We start from the raw sequence: 15,868 nt of genomic DNA, 5'->3' as shown, positions 1-15,868 counted from the left end.
GCAGAAATAAATGCTTGCGCTAATGAAATCATTTACAGTAATATATTTCTGCTACTATCACACCTATATATGTCTAGGGGTATATATTCAGACATATATGCCTATATATACACCCTATACACATGTTCAGATGTTTTGCCTGCCTCAAAAGAACCCCAAAAAATGCCAAAAAAAACGCTAGCGTCAAAAAAAAAAATGCCCAGGTGTGTTTTTGCTGGCATTTTTTGGGGATTTTGGAGGCAGGCAAAACATCAGAACTTGTGCACAGTACCACTATACACAAGTTCAGATGTTTTTCCTGACTGCAAAGAACCCAAAAAAATGCCTGCTATTAAACCGGCAAGGTGTTACAGCAGAGAAGCCATATTCCTGTGCTTAAAGTTTTCTAATACAAACGATCTTTTTTTTTCTGGTTCTGGACATGCTACAGACCTGAAACTTCACATGCACACCTTTTAGACCCCCCAGATACTAAATCCAAAGTAAAAATCAAAAAATCTCTTTTTTTTTTTTTTTAATTTTTCAATAATTGGCTTTTTTATCAAAAATGACAATTTTTAAGAACTTTTTTTGTGTGATTTTGTGTCTGGGGGGTCTAAAAGGTGTACCTGTGAAGTTTCAGCTCTGTAGCATGTCCAGAACCCCAAAAAAAGATCATATAAGTGTAAAAGAGGGGTCCCACCATCCCTGCTCTACTGAAAAATTATCTTTTTTTCTGGTTCTGGACATGCTACAGAGCTGAAACTTCACAGGTACACTTTTTAGACCCCCCAGACACTAAATCCAAAAAAAGTCATGCCTGCCTCCAAAAATGCCCGATAAATGCAAGAAAAAGCGCCGTAGAGAAGCCGTATTCCTGTTCTAATAAAAATTATAAGAAAATGCTAATTTTTGGGGGGTTCTGGACATGCTACAGAGCTGAAACTTCACATGTACACTTTTTAGACCCCCCAGATACTAAATCCAAAGTAAAAATCAAAAAATCTCTTTTTTTTTTTTTTTTTTTTAATTTTTCAATAATTGGCTTTTTTATCAAAAATGACAATTTTTAAGAACTTTTTTTGTGTGATTTTGTGTCTGGGGGTTCTAAAAGGTGTACCTGTGAAGTTTCAGCTCTGTAGCATGTCCAGAACCATAAAAAAAAAGATCGTTTGTATTAGAAAACTTTAAGCACAGGAATATGGCTTCTCTGCTGTAACACCTTGCCGGTTTAATAGCAGGCATTTTTTTGGGTTCTTTGCAGTCAGGAAAAACATCTGAACTTGTGTATAGTGGTACTGTGCACAAGTTCTGATGTTTTGCCTGCCTCCAAAACCCCCCAAAAAATGCCAGCAAAAACACACCTGGGCATTTTTTTTTTGACGCTAGCGTTTTTTTTGGCATTTTTTGGGGTTCTTTTGAGGCAGGCAAAACATCTGAACTTGTGTATAGTGGTACTGTGCACAAGTTCTGATGTTTTGCCTGCCTCCAAAACCCCCCAAAAAATGCCAGCAAAAACACACCTGGGCATTTTTTTTTTTGACACTAGCGTTTTTTTGGCATTTTTTGGGGTTCTTTTGAGGCAGGCAAAACATCTGAACATGTGTATAGGGGGTATATATAGGCATATATGTCTGAATATATACCCCTAGACATATATAGGTGTGATAGTAGCAGAAATATATTACTGTAAATGATTTCATTAGCGCAAGCATTTATTTCTGCTACTATCACACCTATATATGTCTAGGGGTATATATTCAGACATATATGTCTATATATACCCCCTATACACATATTCAGATGTCATGTCTGACATCAAACATGTCCTCAAAAAAGCACTGGCAGTGGCAGCCCCTGCAGCATTAAAAAATGCTTGCTGGTGAGAAGCCACATTCCTGTCCCGAAGCAGAGAAATGATCATTTCTCTATAGCGGTCACCCTGCTATGGAAGGGTTTTGTCACCCTGCCATAGCAGTCACTGTCAGTTAACCCTACACTACACTACGGTCCCCTGACACTTAACACTTTCCCTACAGAAACTAAATTTTTGAAGCTAACTTAAGTGTAAAGGAGCACTCTAACTACACTAGATATCCCTTTCTTCACACTAAAAATAGCTAAATGACACTTTTAAAGTAAAATTAACAGAACTGCTTCCACTCTCTTCCATGTCCAGTATAACAATGCTGGGAATATGGCGGGGGCGATCTTATATACTGGGGGGCGTATTCACTAATGATTGGTCTAGGGACCCCCTAGTCACTCCAATCACATTCCTAGCATTCTTCTGCCCCCTCAATTGGCTTTTGCTAATGGTTCTGGTCCAATCACGGGCTTTTAAAGCCCATTTCCTGAAGCATTGCATTTTGGGCGGTTCTGGTTGCCGAATTCCGAACTTTTTGGGCAAAAAGTTCTAAATTCGGCCGAACCTCGAACACCCAATGTTCGGGCCGAACCGATGGTGGACCCGAACCGTTCGATCATCCCTAGTCTGCACACCTGCTGTGTCCATTATGTGGGGCTCCCAGCATCCCTTGACTGAGTTCTTGGAGCTGCACACCTACTGTGTCTACAATAAGGGGTTCACCCATAGGTGTGCGCAGCCTATTGCATTAGGATGTGCACCCCAAAACTCAAACACACATGCATGTTTGTAATATATATATATATATACAGACACACACACACATATACATATACACACACATACTGTAAATATCTCTACTTTACATTGTAGCAAAGGTCATTTCTTCTCCTCAAAACTCCTGTTTAAGTGTCTCAGATTCCAAGTGGCTCAAGAAAATGACAAGGAGAAAGCCTCATGGTGCAGTATGTATTTATTAAATTAAAAAATAAGCAGAAGAAAACAACTCACGTTTTCTGGTGCTACACAAGCACTTGACATAGGCAGTATAAAAATGCAGGCAGGGGAGCCGCTATGCTGATCACCAGTAAGCCGCTACTTACTTCCGTGTTCCAAGCTGTAGTTACCGCAAACCGGATGTGACGTCGGACATGCTGGACCTCAATGCATTTCCCTACATAAGCGTCATCAGCCTCTAGCTGCAGGCATCACCCCAGTACAAGCACTTTCCCTGAAATATCGGCAATATTGGTAAATAAAAAGCCGATTCTGATATATCGGGGAAAGTCCATATCGGCCCTCGATATATCGGCTTTGCCGATAATCGGTCGATCTCTAGTCTTAACAAACACCTTGCTTTTGAGACAGAGGAAGGGACTGAGGACACAGATTCCCCAGTCCCTTTCTCTGAAGCTTCAGCTGCAATGAAGATGAATGGACAGTAGACATGGGCTCCTGTTCATTCATAAACTGAAGCATTATAAACACAGTTTGCGATGATCAGTTATGAATGAACATTCAGTGATGACTGACTCTGCTCATTCAGAAAAGGAAGGAGCTGGTAAATTACATAATTACCGGCTCCTTCCTCCGCTCTCCATCCTGACAGATCCAGGACGAGGGCGGAACCAGAGGAGCACAGAGGGGGACCTGGAAAAGCACAGAGGGGGAGCCAGAGGAGCAAAGAGGGGGAGCCGGAGAAGCAAAAAGGGGGAGCCGGAGGAGCACAGAGGGGGAGCCGGAGGAGCACAGAAGGGAGCCGGAGGAGCACAGAGGGGGAGCCGGAGGAGAACAGAGGGGGAGCCGGAGAAGCAGAGAAGAGGACCTGGGGAGCCAGAGGGAGGCACGGGGCCCAGAGATTAGGGACATTTAATGGGCATTCGGGATGATCTGTGCGGCGATGGGGGGAGTTACAAGCACCAATCTCCCTGTTTAGCTTTCAATGAAGTAGCTGACAGTCACAGGAGGGAGAGGAGAAGCGGCTGTAAGTTGCTTCGCTGAAAGCTATACAGTGAGATCAGTGCTTGTAACTCCCCCCACCGCAACACAGATCAGTGCCAGGGACAAAACTGGGGACATACTTGGTCTAGGGACAGTGTCCTCAGTCCGGGGACTGTCCCCGGAAACCGGCGACGTCTGGTCACCTTAACCACTTTGCCACTGAGTACCGTAGTACTACTGCGGCAAAGTGGCTCGTTATCGTCTGACAACGTAGACCTACGTCGTTAGACACTCCCCCTTGTGGGCGGCGCTGCGCGCCGCCGGAGGCTCGCTGTCGCTGTATTCAGTCACAGCGGGAGTCTGGCCAGGGGAGGAGCAGCGGCGATCGCCGCTGCTCTGCCCCGATCGTCGGGGATCTAGTGTGGAGATCTGCCCGCCTGTGTAAACACAAGCGGGCGGATCTCCCAAGTGACAGGGAGTGACAGATCGGAGTGTTCAGCATAGCTGAACACTCCGATCTGTCCCTGGCTCACACAGTCACCTCCCCCCCCACACGTCAGTAAGCACCAGGCATACATTAACCCCTCCCTCTCCAATAAAATTAACCCCTTCCCTGCCAGTGTCATTTTTACAGTAACAGTGCATATATATAGCACTGATTACTGCAGTAATGTCACTGGTACCCCCAAAAGTGTAAAAAATGTCAGTCAAGGGTCCGATCTGTCCGCCGCAATGTCGCAGTCCCGCAAAAAAAATCGCAGATCGCCGCCATTACGCGTTTAAAAAAAAAAACACCAAAAATGACAGAAATCTTTCCCTTTGTTGTAAACGCAATAACTTTTGCGCAAACCAATCAAAATACGCTTATTGTGAATTTTTTTACCAAACATAGGTAGCAGAAAACAAATTGGCCAAAAATTTAAAAAAATTTTGATTTTTACATTTTTTTGGGGGGAATTTCATATAAAAAAATGTGAAAAATATTGTTGTTTTTTCAAAATTTACGCTCTTTTTTTGTTTATAGCGCAAAAAGTAAAAATCGCACAGGTGATCAAATACCACCAAAAGAAAGCTCTGTTTGTGGGAAAAAAAGGACGTAAATTTCGTTTGGGTATGGCGTCGCACGACCGCGCAATTGTCAGTTAAAGTTGCACAGCCCCGAATCGCAAAAAGTGGCCCAGACGTAAGACAGCAAAATGCTCTAGTGGTAAAGTGGTTAATCTATGTAGCACCTCAGAAGCCCCAGTATTTCCTAACTGTTCAAGAATGTAGTGGGTGGAGACACTCAAAACTCCCACATTAGCAGTGAGATCTCACTGTTGGTGTATTCAAGACAAATAGGACTCACCAGTATGCATCAATAACTAAAATATCATTATTGGGTTCACTGATCATTTATTAGGAAGCTGACATATCCCAGAGAACTTTAAAAAGACCATGGAACTATTTACATCAGCCCTGATGTGGAAGAACTTTATGATCCACAGCCGTGGCCAAATGCTTTGAGAATGACACAAATATTAATTTTCACAAAGTCTGCTGCTTCAGTGTTTTTACATCTTTTTGTCAGATGTTACTATGGGATATTGAAGTATATTTACACGCATTTTATAAGTGTCAAAGGCTTTAATGAAAATTACATTAAGTGTGTGCAAAGAGTCAATATTTTCAGTCTTGACCCTTCTTCTTTCAAGACCTCTGCAATTCCCCCTTGCATGCTGTCAATCAACTTCTGGGCCACATTCTGACTGATGGCAGCTTATTCTTGCATAATTAATGCTTGGAGATTATCAGAATTTGTAGGGTGGTTTTTTATTCACCCGCCTCTTAAGGATTGACCACAAGATCTCAATGGGATTAAGTTTTGGAGAGTTTCCGGGCCATTGACCTAACATTTTCAATGTTTTGTTCCCCATGCCACTTAGTTATCACTTTTGCCTAATGGCAAGGTACTCCATCATGCTGGAAAAGGCATTGTTCCTCACCAAACTGTTCTTGGATGGTTGGGAGAAGTTGCTCTCGGAGGATGTTTTTGTACGATTCTTTATTCATGGTGGTGTTCTTAGGCAAAATTGTGAGTGAGCGCACTCCTTTGGCCGAGAGGCAACCCCACACATGAATGGTCTCAGGATGCTTTACTGTTGGCATGACACAGGACTGATGGTAGCGCTCACCTTTTCTTCTCCGGACAAGGTTTTTTCTGGATGCCCCAAACAATCAGAAAGGGGCTGATCAGAGAAAATGACTTTACCCCAGTCCTCAGCAGTCTAACCCCTGTACCTTTTTCAGAAAATCTGTCTGTCCCTGATGTTTTTCCTGGAGACTGGAGAAGTGGCTTCTTTGCTGCCCTTCTTGACACCAGACCATCCTCCAAAAATCTTCTCCTATCTGTGCATGCAGATGTACTCACACCTGCCTGCTGCTATTCTTGAGCAAGCTCTGCACTGATGGGGCGCCAATCCCACAGCTGAATCAACTGTAGGAGACGGTCCTGGCACTTGCTGGACTTTCTTGGGCGCCCTAAAGCCTTCTTCACAAATGCAGTGGAAATGTTTTTTTATGGGATTAAGTTAATTTTCATGGCAAAGAGGGACTTTGCAATTAATTGCAATTCATCTGATTACTCTTCATAACATTTTGGAGCATATGCAAATTGCCAACATAAAAACTGAGACGGCAGTGTGAAAATTAATATTTGTGTCATTCTCAAAACTTTTGGCTGTAATATATCCTCATCACAGTCCACTAGACACACATACCTGCCTGGAATTCAAATAATCTACCAGTATGGTTTGGGGTTGTGAGAGGAAACCAGGGCATGCATGCCGTTTCTAAGGATGGGTTTCCTGATGGTGACAACAGTGGACCATGTCTGGGTAATGTGTGTTTAAACCCCCTTTGTAGTCTCCAATGGAAACTCATGTGAAAGGGTGGCATCATAAGTGAGAGAAAGTGAGAGTGTTGTCACCCCCATAAAAGGAAATGCATGAACACGCACCTTCATGGCAGGATCGCCAGATGTTATTATAATCAAAGCTGCAGATTTTAACAAACTAAAATTACTTCGGAAATTACATAAACATATTCAAAATCTTAGGAGATTCTGGGGTGCAGATTTACATCTACTTTATGTGTACTGATCACATATATTTTGTTTTGGCAGGTTCCCAGCCAATCGGAGGACACCTGGGAAAAGCCCTCGTCAGATTTTACATTAGTGAAAAAAATGCCAAGCTATAACGCTGAGACTTTTGAGATCTGCCTCTGGGAGGGAAAATGGGCAGACGGAGACAGGAAAGTCCTCATCCAGACCATATCTGAAGGTGTGTGCTTGGCTGTTATCAGCAACTTGAAGCCACTAATGCTATCCAGCAAACACTGCTGATGCTCTGAAGTCAGCTGTTCATTCCTTTTTCCTTCACCTAAGCTGTGTGTAATCCACTGTATCCATGGCCACACCAGTGGTGGTCAACTTACTTAGAATAGGGGGGTCTCAAGTGCAGCCACTGAGGTCACCCAAGGGCCACACATAGTTATTAGCAAATGTAATGCCACATAAAGCTTCCAGAGACTGTAGACATACTATCAAGAGATCAGAGACTGCATGCATACTATAGGAAATGGTCAGAGACTTCAGACATACTACAGGAGATGGACAGCGAGTGCAGACATACTACAGGAGATAGTCAGAGAGTGCAGACATACTGCAGGAGATGATCACAGACTGCAGATATACTATAGGAGATGGTCAGAGACTTCAGACATACTACAGAACATGGTCAGAGACTGCAGACGAACTACAGGACCTGGTCAGAGTGCAGACATACTACAGGAGATGGTCAGAGTGTGCAGACATACTACAGGAGACGGTCGAAGACTGCAGACATATTACAGGAGACAGTCAGAGACTGTAGACATGCTACATGAAATAATCAGAGACCATACACATGCTACAGGAGATGGTCAGAGACTGCAGACATACTACAGGAGACGGTGGAAGACTGCAGACATATTACAGGAGACAGTCAGAGACTGTAGACATGCTACATGAAATAATCAGAGACTGTACACATGCTACAGGAGATGGTCAGAGACTGCAGACATACCACAGGAGATGGTCAGAGACTGCAGACATACTACAGGAGATGGTCAGAGACTGCAGACATACTACTGGAGATTATCATAAACTGCAAACATACTATACGAGATGATCAGAGATTGTAGGCATACTATAGAAGATGGTCAGAGACTGCAGAGATACTACAGGAGATGGTCAGAGACTGAGACACATACTCATTTCACTATCCTGTTCTCCATCTCACCCTACAGAGTTTTTTGAAAGCAACAACTTCATGAGTGGAATTGAGATTCACAAGACACTAAGTCACAGGAATGTCACCAAACTGTATGCACTGTGTACCACACAAGATCCCATCTATGTTGTCACAGAGTTCATGGAGAAAGGAGATCTTCAAACCTTTTTGCGTGGTCAGTAGAACAGTATAACCCTTTGAAATTATCTTACAATGACGTTGCTATTGTCGGAGGATACCTGTTGTCAGGGTCCGGACTGGTAGCAGGAGCGGTGCAGGGAGTGGATCCGCTGTGTCAGTGAGGGATTGGCGTGGACCGTACCGGAGGATCGGTTCTAAGTAGTTACTGGTTTTCACCAGAGCCCGCTGCAAGGCGGGATGGGCTTGCTGCGGCGGTAACTACCAGGTCGTGTCCTCTGGTAGCGGCTCAACCTCACCGACTGCTGATATAGGCGTAGTACAAAAGGGACAGGCAGAGGCGTAGTCAGACGTAGCAAAGGTCAGGGCAGGCAGCATAGGTTCAGAGGCGATAGTCGTTAGCAAAGGGTTCGGCAACAGGCAAAGGATTACACAAATAACGCTTTCACTAAGGCAACAAGGCATCAAAGATCCGGCAATGGCTGGAAGGGGCAGGTCACTATATAGGAAACAGGAAACAGGTCACAGGAAACAGGTCACAGGAAACAGGAAACAGGAAGGGAGGTTTGGACCAGGCACCAATTACTGGTGCACAGGCCCCTTAAATTTCAAACGACCTGCGCGCGCGCGCCCTATAGTGCAGGGGCGCGCGCTCCGGGAACCATGTGAGCGGGGAGCGGAGGAGGGAGCCGGAGCGGGCACAGGTGAGTGGATCTGGAACGAACGCTGCGAGCGCTCCGGTCCAGAAGCAGGGACCGGAGCGCTCAGCGTTACACCTGTCCTTTGACTTTACGCTCTGTGCAGACTTCTAAGAAAGCCAGTGAGTCAGTCATTCACACAGAAAATTTGATTCCTGGGGGGTGCTACCATGTATGAATGTCATACAAAAGATACCTTCAGAAAACCATAACGACTACAGACAAATATTGATACTGTGCTTTGGGAAAGTAGATTTTTTTTTTTCTAGACAGTGGACTAAGTTTTTATTGGCAACTGAAGAGAGGTGAGTGGACAGTACCGTAAGAGTTATTAACGTAAGTAGGATTTTGCACAGCCTAAAAGATGGAAAGCTTTGTTATATGTAGGGATCTTTAAAATATGGATATTTTGGTGAAATTTCTCCATATTGGTGAAACACATTGGCGACATTGGGTAAGGAGACATTTGGGTGCTTTTTGTTTTTTAATTGTGCAACTGGCTTTGCATGGTTTCTGTGGGATACAGCTCCTTTCACCTATCTTGGACCTGTTCCTATTCCAGAAAACAGCCCCTCATTACTCTACATTTTTTCATAGGAAAAAAACAGACAGTGAAAAAAGAAGTAAAATAAATCACATAGGCAACAGTACACAAATAATGACTAAATACATAAAATGAAAAGATCGGAAGGACAAAGATAAAACTTGTAATTCCGTAGAAAAATAGATTTTGCCAAAATTACCTCGTATCTTGGAAAGAAGGCAGTTGAGTAAACTTGTTGCTTTGTCCTCCTTTGGAAAATGACAGATTTACATTAGAGAAACCCAAATGCAAATTCAAATATTGTACTGTAAAAAAAAAAAAAATACCACCTGTAAAGGAGAGATTTTATATATATCTGTTTGCCACCCACACCAGTGATCTTCACTCTCCTTAAGAGTTACAGTGGCCGTTAAATCCTCTTCATTCCTGACACACTTCTGGGAGTGTCAGATTACTGGCCCTAGATTTCTAATGAGTCCTGCCATAAAGGTTAGGTACTGAGCAGTGACGGCCCGTCCATTGGGAGCGCAGGGGCGCCGCCCCCCCCCCCCCCTATCAATGCATCTGGCCCCCTAATCTACATGCAGGGCACCAGACGCATGGATTCCAATAGGGGATTTTTTTTTTTAAGCACATGATTAGAGCCAGATGCTCTAATAGACTTCAAAAAAGGGTGGGCTCGGGCGCAGAGCCCACCCAGTTGTATGGCAATAGTGAATGAATATTCACTATTGACACACTGAATCTCCTCCTAGCCAATCAGGAAGAGGGTCGTGAGACCCCTTTCCCAATTGGCCAAAAGGAGAAGCGATCTACTGGCCAATGGCCAGGAAGAGGCAGAAGATACACGGCTGGAGGAGATGCACAGCGGCTCAGTCATCCAGCAGCTCCCAGAAGCATCCCTGGCTCAGACAGGAGGAAGTAAGGAGGCAGACCATTTGGGGGGGGGGGGGAGGGAATGTGTTGCCTGTTGACTGACCGACCAAAGGGGGGGGTGCATTGGTTTGCCGCCCCCCCCCCCCGAATTACGGAGCACCAGCCTTGTACTGAATTACATTTTAAGGTTTATTAGAGGGATAATGAAGTGTTAAGATCAGTCTAAGGGCCATGTTAGTGATCTGGGGTATTTATGGGAAACTCTACTAAAACTTTTAATTTACATTTGTTTTGTTTTTTTCAAATATTATTTTATTGAAATTTTTTTGGAAACCAAATATATACAACATAAACAGTACATCAAGGATACATAATTCATATGGTATATAAAGTATTCTTAGGATATCCATATCCCACAATTTATCCAATATATTCTAAATTCATATTATTTATTAAATCTTTCATATTTATGTCCTTAAGCATCTCCTTTCCTTTTATCCTCCTAGAGTACTATTCCCCTCATTGTTTTCAACTTAGCTTCTCCTTCTATTTCTAAAAATCAGCAAAAAAAACCCAAATACTAGGAAAACAAAACAAAAAAAAAAAACAACCCCCACCCCCCTCTACTCACCCGAGACGGAGGACACAATCCTACCCCTCCCTCTCTTCCTGCACTCATCCAAGCTCATTTGCCAAGAGTGTTTTCCCTCCTTCTGAAGAAATAAACAAATTCCATATACCCCATATACTGCTATATTGTTCCTGTTTGTGTTGTGAGGTCCAGATAAAGTCCTCCATTTTATTAATATTTTCCACCTTCCGCACCCAGTCTGACAATGACGGGGGTTGTGTTTTTTTTCCAATATAGTGGGAATTAACAAATGAGGAATAATGGATCTCTCATAATTTCTAGCCGGGATCTCAGAAACGTGAAGGAGGAGAAGGGCCGGGTCCTCTTCAATCTTATAATTTGTAAATGTCTGAGTTTTGGATCTTACTCCTGACCAAAAAGCTTTATGTCCGAGCAAGTCCAGAAAATATGGAAGAGTGTGCTCTTCTCTTTCCCACATCTCCAGCATCTATCTGTCTCTTGTGGATACCATTTATGTAACTTTTCCGGTGTATTATACCACCTAGTGAGTATTTTAAAGTTTGTTTCTTTTTTTTTTTTTTTTTTCAAATTTTATTTTTCTTTTATTTATTCCAATTCATAAACATATACATGTCATTCCTTACATTTTAACTTCCAAAAACATCGTGACTGACATATTATATCATAGCCATTCTCAAAAAAAAAAAAAAAACCCTTTTCTACCCAGTCCCTTCCCTCCTTCCCTTCTTCCTCCCCCCCAAAAAAAAAAAAAAAAAAAAAAAAAAAAAAAAAAAAAAAAAAAGGAAAAAAGGAAAAAGGAGAAATATAAGTTTCTCTCCCCTCTCTTCCCAACTGGCCTTTCATGGAGATCTCAAGGCTATCAGTATTCCGCTCGCCATTTTTTATCTATTTCTAATCCGCCAGTTCTTATTCTATCATTAATGATTGACATTCCTCTGATTTAACATACTCTTTCCATTGTTTCCATTTCTTCTCATATTTATCTGATTGTTGGCAGGCAGACATTACCAGATTCTCTAATTTACTTATTTCCTCAACCTTCTTTATCCACATTTTTATATTAGGGGGGTCAGTATCCCTCCATTTAAGAGGGATACATATTTTAGCTGCGTTTATGAAATGTGGCATAATAGATTGTTTATATCCCTGAATGGGTGTGCTGGGTGTATGGAACAGAAAGAGAGCCGGTTCTTTTGAGATTTGACAGTTCATAATTTCCTGTATCGTCTTCCAGATCTGTTCCCAGAATATTTCTACTCCGGGACATGACCAAAATATATGGAACATTGTCCCTCTTCCCGTCCCACACCTCCAGCACCGATCTGTGTTTGTCCTAGAGATCTTGTTCATTTTTACTGGGGTATAATACCATCTGACTAGTATTTTGTAATTTAATTCTTGTATTCTGACACATCTTGAGGTTGAAAATACTGATTTGATTATTTGCTTTTCTCGTTCTACCGAGAAAGTAATGTCCATTTCTTTTTCCCATTCCCTCAAAAACGTTAGTTTACATCGTTCTGTTGATGTCATTAATAAAGCGTACAGTTTAGATATAGCATGGTCTAACATTCCCTGCTGAGTACACATTTTTTCGTAAGCTGTTAAATCTTTGTCTCCTTGAGTGGGGAGTTGTAAAGATCTCAAAAAATGGCGTAATTGAAAGGCCCTCCATAAATCTAGGCCGAAAGGGCCCAAGGGGTCCATTAACTCACTTACTGTTACCCATCTTAACTCCAAAATAAAGTCAGATATCTGAAAAATTCCCTTTTCCAGCAGGGTTTTAAACTTCCCATCTTGGTATCCTGTAACAAAATGGGGGTTCCCCAGTACTGGATACAGCAGGGAACTTTCCCGTATCAGCTTCTCCTGTTCAAATATTTTTGCACATACTTTAACCGTGTTTCCTATAATCGGGTGTTTCTTGATCGAGGCTGGTATTATTTTATAACACCATGGAGCTCTTTTAAGCGGGATTTCGCATTGTGATTGTTCTAAGTTTGGCCATATCTTTTGTTCTCCATGTCTGCACCAGTCTATCACTCTACCCAATTGTATAGCTTGGTAGTATCTCTTCATATTTGGAACAGCTAAACCGCCCTCTACTCTAGATTTAGTTAGATATTTTTTCCCTATTCTCGGGCGTTTAGATTTCCATATAAAATTCATTATCAGGGTTTCAATTTGCCTAAAGTACTGGGGTGGAATATATATAGGGAGTGCCTGGAAAATATACAGAAACTTTGGCAATATACTCATTTTAACTATATTACACCTTCCAATCCAGGAATGCATTCCTCCTTTCCATTTCTGTAGCAATAAATCTACTGTTTTAATTAAAGGTATAAAGTTCTGTGTGAATAATTGGGAGATTCTGGGTGTGATCAGTGTTCCCAAATATTTTAGAGCCGTCTTTGTCCAATTCAATTTAAAGTTTGAACTTAATTGTTGTTGAAGTATCTCTGGAATCTCTACGCCCATTGTTTCGGATTTAGAGAGGTTTATCCTCATATTAGATTGGGTTCCGTATATTTCTAATTCATGTAACAGATTGGGGAGTGATATGACTGGGTTCGTAATCGAGAACATTACATCGTCTGCGTATGCTGATAATTTATGTTGTTCTTTGCCCACTTTAATGCCTGAAATGTCCGGGTTCGCTCGAATTCTACACAGGAAGGGTTCTAAGGATAATACGAATAGAAGAGGGGATAAGGGACACCCCTGCCTCGTTCCGTTTGTAATGGGGAATTCCGTTGATAATACTCCATTTACCCTTACTTTTGCCGTAGGCATTGAGTAGCTCTGGGTTATCCATTTGAGCATTTTCTCTCCTATCCCTATGTGTCGGAGCACAACAAACATATACTCCCATTTAACCCTGTCGAACGCTTTTTCCGCGTCGGTATTAAGTAGGATACTCTGTGTTTTATTTTGATGTATTATATGTAGTAGATTCAACAGTTTAGTCGTGTTGTCCCTCGCTTCTCGAGTTGGCACAAATCCAACCTGGTCCAGATGGATCAACCTCTTCAAATATTTCTGTAATCTTGTGGCTAAGATCTTCGTGAAGATCTTAAAGTCTATGTTCAATAGCGAAATCGGTCTGTAGCTTTTGCATGAGGTGGGATCTTTCCCCTCCTTAGGAATTACCGATATATGTGCATGTATTGTTTCTTTGGGGATTCTATTCCCTGTTCCCCATGCATTAAACATTTCAATCATGAATTCTTTCAAATATGGTATTAACTTTTTATAATATTGAATAGTGAATCCATCTGGACCAGGTGCTCTCCCAGTTTTAGTATTTTTTATAGTCTCCATTAATTCTCCCAGTGTGATTGGTGATTCAAGTATGTTAATTTCTTCCTCTAATAGCTGTGGCATTCGTGACGTGCGTACATATTCCTCCATTCGGCCTTGTGGGGTTGTGGGGCTTTGAAGATTATACAATGCTTCATAATATTTTCTAAATTCTTCTACTATCTCTTTAGGATAAGTAATTTTTTTCCCTGCATCAGTTACTATATTTGGTATGTATGTTGTTAGAGTTTGCTCTCTGAGAGATTTAGCCAATAACTTCCCACATTTATCCCCTGTTTCATAGAAAACCTTTTTAGATTTTTGAATTGCCGCTTTGGCTCTAAATAAGAGAAGTTCATTGATGTTATTCCTTATCTTTATAAGTTCTGCTATCCCTTCACCTGAAGGTGCATGTTTATGTTTTGCTTCTGTTTTATGTAAGGATTGAAGTAGAAGGTCTAATTGTTTCGTTCGTTGTTTTTTGATCCTTGATCCGTGTTTAATAAGAATACCTCGTATGACTGCTTTATGGGCTTCCCATATAATACCTGGGTCTGTGTCTTCGATGGTATTAGTTTGAAAGAAAAAATTTATTTCTGATTCTACTTCTGTCATGGTCTCTTGGTCTTGTAATAAGTTTTCGTTTAGTCTCCAGGTCGTTTCTCTCTTTTGCTGCTTATTAGATAGTTCATATGTAATTATAATTGGGGCGTGATCTGACCAGGTTATTGAACCTATCCATGTATCTTTTATAAAGTGTAATTGACTATGTGGAATTAAAAAGTAATCTATGCGGGAATATTGTTGGTGTAAATTAGAGTAGAATGAGTAGTCCCTTTCTCCTGGGTGCATCAAACGCCATACGTCTATTAATTGCTCCCTGTATAGTATTTTTGCGAACTGTTTTTGAACTCTTGGAGGAATTGAAGATGTACCTCGTGACGTGTCCTCAGATGGGATCAAAGGGATATTCAAGTCTCCCCCTATTATTAGTTGTCCCTCTCTAAAGTTGTTGAGTTTGTCCATACTTCCCCTCAGAAAAATGTCTTGTTGTAAATTTGGGACATATAAGTTAGCCAATGTAACCTCCGTTTCTTGTATGTTCCCTTTTATAAACAGAAACCGCCCATTTGGGTCATTCAGAATCTGTATACATTTCCATGGTAAGTTTCTCGAGACGAGGATGGACACGCCCCTCGACCTTGATTCTGAGTTCGTGGAATGGTATACTGTAGGAAAGTAGACATTACCCAATTTAGGACACTTATCCTCACGGAAATGTGTCTCCTGTATCATGGCAATGTCAACCCTTAATCTTTTCAAGTCATCTAACAAGATTCTCCTTTTCTCTGGAGTGTTAAGACCTTTTGCATTTACTGATACTATTCGTACGGTCTCCATTACCAAGACCAAAAGATAAGAAGGAGGGAGAGAAAAAAAAAAAAAAAAAAAAAAAAAAGGGGGGGATAAAGAAAAAGGGAACTTCCCACCCTTGACCTCTTTATTATAAAGAGATCCCTAATAAGCTTTACGCTAAGTTGCTCATCCAATTGTTATTGGTTCTTGAGCAAATTCCTATGTGGGGCACTGGCTGGA

The 15,868-nt window shown here is 41.7% G+C and overlaps 1 protein-coding gene across 2 annotated transcripts in view; it reads left to right on the top strand.

The window, feature by feature from the left end:
- Window positions 1-15,868, top strand: part of LOC309566452 (uncharacterized protein) — a 253,261-nt gene that overhangs the window by 211,792 nt on the left and 25,601 nt on the right. The window contains exons 5-6 of one of the 2 annotated variants that reach the window (XM_082271599.1): window positions 6,951-7,110; window positions 8,117-8,275. The exons of the other annotated variant lie outside the window; for it this stretch is intronic. Of the exons in view, the coding sequence (XP_082127725.1) occupies window positions 6,951-7,110; window positions 8,117-8,275 (319 nt within the window). The remainder of the gene's footprint in view (window positions 1-6,950; window positions 7,111-8,116; window positions 8,276-15,868) is intronic. 2 annotated transcript variants of the gene reach the window in all.

This window comes from Pelophylax lessonae, assembly GCF_965119305.1.
Source record: "Pelophylax lessonae genome assembly, chromosome: 11".
In the NCBI taxonomy this organism is placed as follows: Eukaryota; Metazoa; Chordata; class Amphibia; order Anura; family Ranidae; genus Pelophylax; species Pelophylax lessonae.
Note: the sequence above shows the minus strand (reverse complement) of the source record. Positions and strands in the feature narration are given on the sequence as shown.